At 37.7% G+C, this 9,505-nt stretch overlaps 1 protein-coding gene across 2 annotated transcripts; it reads right to left on the minus strand.

Annotated features, from left to right (window-relative positions):
- Positions 1 to 444: 444 nt before the first annotated feature.
- On the minus strand, positions 445 to 7,857 carry LOC140356253 (ETS-related transcription factor Elf-1-like). Of its 2 annotated transcripts, XM_072441077.1 has the most exons (8): positions 7,670 to 7,857; positions 5,320 to 5,699; positions 5,122 to 5,245; positions 4,330 to 4,437; positions 3,515 to 3,667; positions 3,348 to 3,422; positions 3,055 to 3,250; positions 445 to 2,192 (listed from the first exon to the last, which is right to left on the minus strand). In XM_072441077.1, the coding sequence occupies exons 2-8, from the start codon at positions 5,377 to 5,379 to the stop codon at positions 1,634 to 1,636; spliced, it is 1,275 nt and encodes a 424-aa protein (XP_072297178.1). In that variant the 5' UTR covers positions 5,380 to 5,699; positions 7,670 to 7,857; the 3' UTR covers positions 445 to 1,633. The 2 variants fall into 2 exon arrangements, with proteins under 2 accessions (XP_072297178.1, XP_072297179.1); XM_072441078.1 differs by lacking the exons at positions 5,122 to 5,245; positions 5,320 to 5,699; positions 7,670 to 7,857 and adding an exon at positions 4,843 to 4,962.
- Between the last annotated feature and the right edge of the window lie 1,648 nt (positions 7,858 to 9,505).

Here is a 9,505-nt window from a genome sequence, read left to right on the forward strand (position 1 = left end):
CATTTGAAGTCAACATAAAGCTTAGACAACGAAGACTTTTACTCAAGTAAGAATATTGTTAAACTGTAAAATATATTACAACAGAAATGCAACTGTTGAGTACTACACCTCTGTGAACCAGTATCTACAAAATCAATTATTTGCAAGTTACTATAAGATAAAAAAAAAAGCTAAGCTGACTCATTAGACTGATAAAATCATATGTGGGTAATGCGTCAACTATATAAACAAAAACATATCTAGAGAAGTGCTGCGGAGCAAGCCTCGGTTGCATGTTGTCCCCATTTCCCCATTGGCATTGAAAAATGGGTCAAATGTAGAGGATAGGGTTAACATGTAACTTAACCTTAACACATAGCAAAACATACAAAAGTTAAAATAGAGTTTGAGCTGTGAAATCAAAGTTAAATAGACACAATTATATGTAAATGCAAAGCCAATATGTACAAAGATAAGCATTTTATTTCTTGCATAGGCTAATTGGGTGCAAAAGGCATATATAGTCTATAAAGCAAATAAAAGTTTTATAAACCTGAGGGAAAATGGCAAAGAACACAATTATACAGTATATTGTGTAATAACCAACACATTAAGGCTTTAGAGGTCCATACAAGTTAATAATATTTGTATAAGAAAAACACAATAAACACTAAATAATTATAGTATACATAAGGCACAAAAGCAAAAAGAGCAACAGGGTCATGTCACTTGATTGTCACAGAAGAGCAGCAGTGTCAGACTGCAGTTTCAGAAATTACAATAATCCCTTGTTTTCAATCATTTACAAAAAAAAAACAGTAAAATTAATGGAATGTTTCCCTTAACATCCTCATGGTCCTCAAAAACCAAGGACGCTGCGTCTTCAGGCACTTAAACAGCAGGAGTAACTTTTAGTGCAAAACCATTTCAATGGCAGACCTTAATTAGCGTGCAACAGTTACGACACGTACAAGGGTAAGACGGAGAGCAGGCACCAGACAGTGTGATCATCAGAAAGTCACTCCAAAATCAGGAGCAGGAGTGCAAGCATGTGTCTGCAGACGATGCAGCAATAGAGCTTCCAGTGCATTAACTTTGGTGAAAGATAAAGGCAATAAAAACGTTAAATAATGCTGAGATAGATAAAGCTCATAAGATGTTTATCTTGTCCCATTACATCTGGAGAAATCATTTGAGACTGAATCTCACCTGCTTACATTTTTCACTAAATGACTTATGCCTCCTTTTCCCCTCATTTGCAGTCGAGGAAGCCAAAATATATTTACATAAACGTCAATGTAGGATGCCCAAATAAAATCAACGTCGTCAGTTTTTGACATTTTGTACTGTTCATTTGCTGACTATATTAAAATTACCAAAAGTATTTCAGAATACTGCAGATGACTATTGGTTAAGGAAAGGAGACTTTTCTGTCATATTGTGAGATTTAATCACAAAACCACTCAGGGATGCAACAGAGGCACGGAGTGGAGTACCTGAACTAACTGCAAACATATTGTATGCTGTAGTGAGGTTTGGTCAGGCTTTGGATCAACAGCATAAGGTGAAATTGTATAAATAGTTGGGGGTCTTCAGGGATTTAGGAATAAAGGAATATCTTATCTTATTTGTGTTAGGCTACTTAATACACAAGCTACACCAATTCCACTGTAGTTTTTCCACAGAGAGATTTTTTTTCTCCGTTGTTGAGAGCAGGTTTCATGTCCACTTCCAGTTCGGCTGCTGCCTGCCGCTCACACAGGCTCCCCAGCAGCTGAGCGGTTTTGAAGACAGAGCCATGACCCGACGGCTGCAGAGACTGGACCTTCTGGAGGTTCTGCAGGGTCCGCAGCATCTCAGCGGAGACAATGGGCAGATGCTGCTCCTGAATGAGGCTGTTCTTGGCCGACCTCAAGACTGTCTCACGCTGCGCCTCAGCTTTGGGAGTCGTCCTGGTCTTTATTGCACCAGGAGGTCGTAAAGATGTTTTCTTCTGTGGAGGTGAGGAAAGCGTCTCCTGTTCAAATGATTGGTCACACGAGGATATTGTGCTATCGTCAGAATCATCTTCATCGGAACTGTTTTCATCCTCCTCTTCTTCTTTGGAACCTTCTCCGTCAGTGATATAAATCATTTCTTTAGGTAGTGACGTGAACTGGTAGACTAAACGTTGGCCCTCCACCTTGTTCAGAATGCCTCTCTGGTAGTAGTACCTGGTCAAACAAAATTAATAATTAAAAGTGAGTTATAATGTTCAGGGATGGCAAATACATTGTATGATCTCGGGGTAAGAGTGATGATACCCTAACCCGAAAGCTGGAGGATAGGCTCAGAATCAGGATTACTTTATTTATTTCCAAGCAGAAATTATTTTAATAATTATTTTTGTTATCAAAACTTGTCTTTTTTCTTCTTTTTAAAAAAAATCTTCCCTTGAAAATAAAATAAGCATGTATTGTAAAAGTGAATATTATAACATCTTTAAATATGTATATGTTCTTGCTCAGACCAGGTTCTGTGTTGACACACTGCCTAGAATGTATCTGGTGTATGCGTGAATTGGTGGTGGTGGTGGTCGGATGAATCGAAAGTGAAGATTGGCAGCCTCACTTTCAGTAGGTCCCAGGGCAGCTGTGGCTACAAAAGTAGTTTACCATCACTGAGTGAGGAGAAAATGAATATTGACTATAGTGTAGTGCTTGGAGAGGCTTCGTTAAGCCTTTAAAGCACATTATTAGTGCAAGGCATTTTTGTTGGAATAAACATACAATGAACCTGTTTATAGCTGAGACTATTTGGAAGAGGGTTTGATATCACATTCAGCCACAAGAGGTCACAAACCCCCAAACAACTTGCAGTGGTTCCAAGCTCAGGTAAATGGGAGATGTTTGCAATTCAGATATTCCAACTGTCCATGATATAATCCTTTTGATATAACAATATGATATCAAGATAACATGATTACTGTTACATCCCAAGTATTAAAAGCTAAATAAATGATGGCACAGTTTTGCATATACAGTATTAAATATAAATTGAGGCTACAGTAGTTCAGAGGTAAATGCTGTGTTGTACCTTAAAGCTCGACCCATTGTCTCATAATTCATGTCAGGCTTGTTCTTGTGTTTGCCCCAGAGTCTGGCAACAGCTTTTGAATTAACCAATTTGAAGATCCCTTGGCGATGATCAGTCCATTTGATGTAGCGAGGGCAGACTTGTCTGTCTTGCAGCAACTCCATCAGGAACTGCCACAGATACAATGTGGTTCCTCCTATAGAGAAAGGGAATATCTTTTGAGCAATGTTTATAATTTTGTCTAAGTCTAATTCATATAATATTTTTTCCGACTACTGACTCATATTAGATACCTTTATTATATCTGTCTTTTTTTATAGTAATGTCTGGTGTTGGAGACTCAGCTCTACGGCTTCTGTGTTTCTTTCCTGAAATTAAGAATGAGAATCAATTCTATAATGACTTACAATTACAACACCAATCAACATTATTCTTTGTACATGAAATGACAATGACTAACCTCTCTTTTTGGACTGGGTTGTAGCAGACTGCTCGTGGTGCACAGTGTGCCACAGAGGCTGGTCGAAAGCTCCCACAATGCCCTCTGCTGACACCGTCACCTGGGTAACCGGAGCAGCGATGACATCACCCAGTGACGGTAAAAAGACATGGGCTGCAGGACACGGATGGGTTTAACCACAGCAAGAATAACTGTCTGAAATACCCTTTAGAATGCTTTGTCACCCCCATATTATAAACTCCAGAAAGGAGGCCACTGAAGGCAAAGTAAAGTTGACCATAAAACATTTTCAACATTTAACCAATATTGGATGTAAATGCTAATGATTTTGAGTCTTTCAGACAAAAGTAGCAACAGTTTTGAATTTCCAGGATAGAAATGTTTGTAAGTTTGATTTTCTATTAAATTGATTTTCTTTAGCTTCAAAATTGTATTTTATTGTCACACAAAGTAAATCGCTGTAAACTATGTAATATATCTGTAGATGAAAAACTATTGTGTGGTAAACATTTCTGCACACATTTGTCCAGTAAAACCTAAAACTCATCATTTTGTTTTCATCAAGTATGCTCAGTGTCTATAATTATCTCCTATTAAATACACACATAGCGTAAAATATAATTTACAATGTGAATGTCTTTAAACAGGGCTCTGATACAACACACATGTATTTGAGTGGTTACCGTTTGCCAAACTCCCCTTTATTGTTCATACTTAATTGAAATCATACCCCATTGAAATCCCCATTATGTTCAGTTTTGCCTCAATTTCAATATTTAGTATTTGTTGAAAAACTTAAAATAGGAGCAGCTTACAGTAATGCTCCTCCAGGGACAGTGTGTCTGCACAGTCCATGTTGAGAAGAGAGTCAGCAGCAACAAGTGTCTCCATGGTTTCCTCTTCTCCACTTTCACCTGGCTCCACTACAACAAGAAAACGCAGGGTTTATCAAGTCACCAGTAATTCAAACAACTCAACTAACACGAAATATTAGTTTACTTTATAAATAGACAAAGACTGTGAATTGTTTTCGGACACTTGTCTTGGACTACTAGCTAGATGCTTGCCATAGCCAACATCTGCTAACAGCTGCTCGGTCATCAACTTTTGTGTCGCTCGAGGCTGTGACCGAGAGTCTACGAAGAGTCATCATCTTAGCAGAAAGATTAAAAGGCACTGTAAATCGTCCAAAGCATTAACATGTCTTTCTGTTTTCATCAAAGGCATGGGTATCATTAGCAAATTAGCATAGCATTTTAGGCATGCCTCTAACTTTCGCAGCTTTCCAAACAAATAAGTAACACAATGCCGCCACAGTATGCACTTACTCTTAAACATTTAATTAGAAATAAGTTATGGCATTAGTGCTTCATCCCGAACTATCGACGTCATCCTACCACTGCCTGTCTTTCCAGGAATGTTTTGTTTTACTTCCTGATATTTTTTGTGTGTTGATAGGTTAAGACTGCGCATGCGCGGTCAGAAGTTATCTTCACATTTTCTGCCACAATACATTTAAAAAGAGGTTCTAATCAAATCGTATGTAATGTACTATGATGACCCGCGGGTAGGTGGTTCAAGTTAGCATGATGTCCTCATAAACATACCTTTGACTAGTGACTGTTGATGTTCGTCTTTGTTGAACTGTTCACAGGTCAAACCCGAGAACAGCAGGTGCGCATGGGGAACTTGCTCTACTACCACCGCAGGGTAATCAGAGCAAGCCATCAGCTGCAAAACACAATAAAACTCAGATTAAAATGTACGTGTGCATGTTAAACAGTTAATTGATGTAGAGTAGTCACCTGTGACATGTCTACATGATCACTAGCAAAATCAAAGATGAGCTCTGACTGTTGTAGCATGGTTGCATCCAAAATATCCAGTTTTTAATTTAATAAAAACATCGTTTTTGAAGAATATTTTGTGTTGTTTGTCTTTCAATGCAGGTTGATGAAGTTGTTGCCAGTGTGAATCCTCCTGCTAATCAGAGGTATTGTTTCCCTGGAGATGGACAGGCCAGTCTCTTCTTCCAATGCAGTGTGACTCTGAAGTAATGAAGAACATTGATGCTACTTTACTGATGACCACAGACACAGAGGCGTCACAGGAAGCTCGTGCTCTGTTTCGATGCTTGATGAGGAAGTCGGGGGCTGCAAAACGGTCTTGTGGTCGAAATGAAAACCTGCATAAGAAGAACAGAAACGGTTTGTATTTTGGTGGGGTAGATGGTGTTGGATGCTAAAACAACAGTCAACACACCACACCTTTAAAACAGAATCACAAATGACCTCACAAGATGCTGTTTAAGAGGTCTGCATCACTTGCCTTCTTGTGGTGTTTATCATGCCACTTTTCTCTCTTATCATAAGAGGCACAGGAAGGAAGCATTTGTACTGTGCAATATTTTCTACAGAGGGAGCCGTGTGCAGAGGGAGGAGGCAGTCACTGAAGTGGAGCATAAAACGTTACAATGTCGTTGTCCAGTGTTACAAGGTTACAGGGTGGTTTAGAAATTCTTTGCGTGTCTTTAAATGGCACTTACTAAAGTGACTCCTCCTCTCTTTGTTTTATTATCACGCTCACTGCTTGCTTGTCACAGTCTTTTCTTTCCCTCCAAAAAGTGTTTCAGTCCCTGTCACAACTAATGCTGACTGGTTTGTTGTGCCATTTGCAGTGGTTCACAAGGCCTCCGCCCCTCATAATGGCTTTTGTAAACACAGAACCTGCAAATACCTCCAAACAAATAGTATGTCAGTGTAATAACTGTTCTCATTAACTTTCAATCAAAGTAGTATTCCTTTGGACGATAAATGTTTTGTTCCTTTTAAATACTTCTCTATAGTTGCAGCATTAGGGTTAGGGTTAGAGAGTTAAATCATTTGAAATAAATAATTTTAGTTGTGTCGATGCACAGCGTGTTTTTGGTCAGTTATCATTCAGGAAGCACAGCACAGTTAGGAGGCACCACTTCCTGAGTTTTGCACCAAAACGACTGCCAACATCTCTGCCAGCGGTGTCCTCTCATTTACAACTTCCTCTGTTGTTTGCGTTTGAAACAAAATACCATCTGGCATACTCATCAGAGTGAAGTAAAACATTAGTTCAAGCAAAAAACAAGCGCTGCACAACATTAGAACAAATATGCTGTGTTTATTACAAACAATCAACATAATTAACAATAATTTTAGTTCATTTGAAGGAGAGTATAAAATCAGCATATTCCTCTGTGGATCAATACAGTTTGCCTACGTGTATCCTTAACTGGTGGTTTCTTAAACTTAATACAGGATTAGTTACAAACTAAATAATATTGGCCTTATTTGATTGAAGGAGCTCTAGAGTTTTAAATATATTGTATTTAAAACACTTTGTAAACACTTTCCCAATTATGTGACATGTGTATTTGCATTCCCCAACTGGAAAGATTAGATATTGGCAAGATGCCATTATATTTTAGCAACACAAAAATTGTCGGTGCAGCAACAAACTTGTGTTTTGGGTTGTTTGGCTTTTGTAGATTATGGTGGCCCTTTGTATTTGACACATTTTGTGGCGTTTGAGTGGAGGCTGCTCTAGACTGACAAGCTGTAGGTGTTAGCTTCCCCTGCAGCTGCCTGTGGCTCTTATACATATCTAACACTATAGGGCTTTGTTCATCTGTCACATAGGTTAGTCTGTGTGAAGTGTGTGCCAGGCCCCTGAGGACACTGATAAGCCCCATAACATTCATTCCCCAGTTTGTGTATCAAACAGTGATATAGAAACAGAGAGGCAAAGGCGGTGTATTTTTGTGTGAACTAGGCCAACAATATCAAGTGAAGCAGCTGCTGATAAGCCCCTCTTGTTGCTTGGGGTAACTCTGGGCTTGTAAAAATGAACGGACAAAATAATGTAAAAGAACAGAGAAGGTAGCTGCAACAAAATTGCTTTTCTGTCATTTAAAATGGTTTGCAGTTATTTGATAAAAACAACGTGGAAGCAGGTTATAAACAGAATAACTTCAGAGCAATACTTTCACTTTCTCTTAAAACTCTTGACTATCGAATTTAAATACCTTTTCTTCTTGAAATGTATGATTAAATAAGTGAAAACAAATTGCACAAGAATGATTCAGTTGTGATTTCTACAGTTAATCAAAAGCTTTGTCCTTACCTTATGTTTGTACATTGACTTTGTTGCAGAGCAGCAGCTGACAGCTACAGCAGAGGTTGGCCTTAATCCACACAAGAGACATCACACCTTCTCTGACCTGGGATCAGTTTCTTTTGGTAAGCTTTAAATCAGAGTGGACCATGTTTTGTCTTCTCCAGCGTCATTGTCAGATATTACTTCCTCCTTTTTCTTGTAAACTCTCCTCCCTTCATGCTCTGATTGGTTACCTGTGTTTTTAGTCAAGGTAACCCGTAGTGACCATTGTCAGTGTGGAGCAAATGTAAACATGGGTGTATTTGCAATGTAAAGTGACTGACGGGCGAGGGGCCGATCTGCAAACAAGCATGAGGTTTGATGAGGGTGAAGATAATATCATTATATAATGATATTATCAAGGATAAAATTGTGTTTTTGGTAAAACAAAAACACTTTGTTGTTCTACTTCTCTGTTGTTCAACTTGTAAAGTTTTGCCCAAACTGAAATATTTTAGTATAAATGTAAACATTCCATACAAATAAATGACCCAAGGTGCAAACAGGGATAACACACAGAAGTACTAGTTTTTATTAAGTCCCTTATGCACCCTAGTGGCGAAATGCTGCATTGACAAATACAAAGTCAGCTATTTTGACCTAAGAAATGTATGCAGACATTTTTCAAGTCGTTTAAATTCAATAACTGCAGTCGCCTAGCAGGGATTCACAAAATTGTTGATTTATCCAACAGAAGGTTAGAAAATGAATGTGTCATCGTTCAATAATAGAGAAGCAGATTAACCAACATTCACAGACAATAGGAAAATGGATAACTGTCCCAGAGATCCCCAACAACAATCTTTAATCTGCACCTAAAATGTTTTATTCATCCATACATTTATAAGTGACATTGTAAATTCAAAGTTCATTTTCTCCATGGTTTTCTCCCATAGGGACTTGAAGAGCAGCCCTTAAAGTACCACCTAAATACACAAAACTTTACAATCTTGTATGTAAATTTTCAGTCAGATCTAGTTTACTGAATACTAAACTAGATTAAAGATTATAGAACTAAACCAAAATTAAAATGGCCAAAAATTTACATATTTGGGATTTGAAAATCTGAAAAATGCCAGGTTTAGGACTAGAATAGATTAATATTAGTGAAGTACAGGTCTTTTTGTGAGGGCTTAAATGTGAGAGCTGAGAATGGTGTATACAGGCATACACAACTGGAATGAGATGTTGTATTAGAAACATTAAAAAGAGATCTATGTTTTTGCAAGTTTCTCATGGAAATAAAAATGACTCCAAACCTAGAAGCGTACATGAAATATATACACTTTAATGTTTTGAAATAACTGAGGATTTTCTTGCTTGACTCTTTCCATTCAAAAAGTTTGATTAAATAAATGTCATATTGTCATTTTCATTTCAGGCGATTGTGCTGCATTCTTTAATTCAGTATATCTAGGATCTTAACACAAGCAGATAATAATAATAATAATAATAATAATAATAATAAAGAATAATAATGTAATAACAGTGGGTAACAATGAGTTGATTTATGACTTTACATAACCTGATTGTATTTTTGGGGCACCATTGTACTACCTTCTTTTTTCAGTTTTATCTTTGCGTTGTTTCTTCATATCATTTGTCTTTTGCTTGAAAATTGGGCCGCTTCAGGAATGCTCCACGTGCTTAGCTTGGCCCCAAACATGGTTAACTCCCTAAAAGTGGTAGACAGGATTTGAATATTTCAATATGTGCATGTACAAGGCCAGAGACTTCAGCAAAAATGAGAAAATGTAAAATTACCTGCAAGATATCCAATCCCGGTGCAACCCATCAGTCTTA

This window comes from Eucyclogobius newberryi, unplaced genomic scaffold (genome assembly GCF_026437365.1).
Source record: "Eucyclogobius newberryi isolate DKJ021-1_F unplaced genomic scaffold, fEucNew1.0.hap1 SCAF_12, whole genome shotgun sequence".
Classification (NCBI taxonomy): domain Eukaryota; kingdom Metazoa; phylum Chordata; class Actinopteri; order Gobiiformes; family Gobiidae; genus Eucyclogobius; species Eucyclogobius newberryi.

What these genes read in the sequence shown, in the direction of transcription:
- LOC140356253 (XM_072441077.1), bottom strand. Translation starts at nt 5,379, where the DNA reads ATGCTACAACAGTCAGAGCTCATCTTTGATTTTGCTAGTGATCATGTA. An exon ending in ATCATGTAGACATGTCACAG is followed by an intron (nt 5,246 to 5,319) that starts GTGACTACTCTA and finishes TGTGTTTTGCAG; the next exon opens with CTGATGGCTTGCTCTGATTA. An exon ending in AAAAGACAGATATAATAAAG is followed by an intron (nt 3,251 to 3,347) that starts GTATCTAATATG and finishes CTTTCTCTATAG; the next exon opens with GAGGAACCACATTGTATCTG.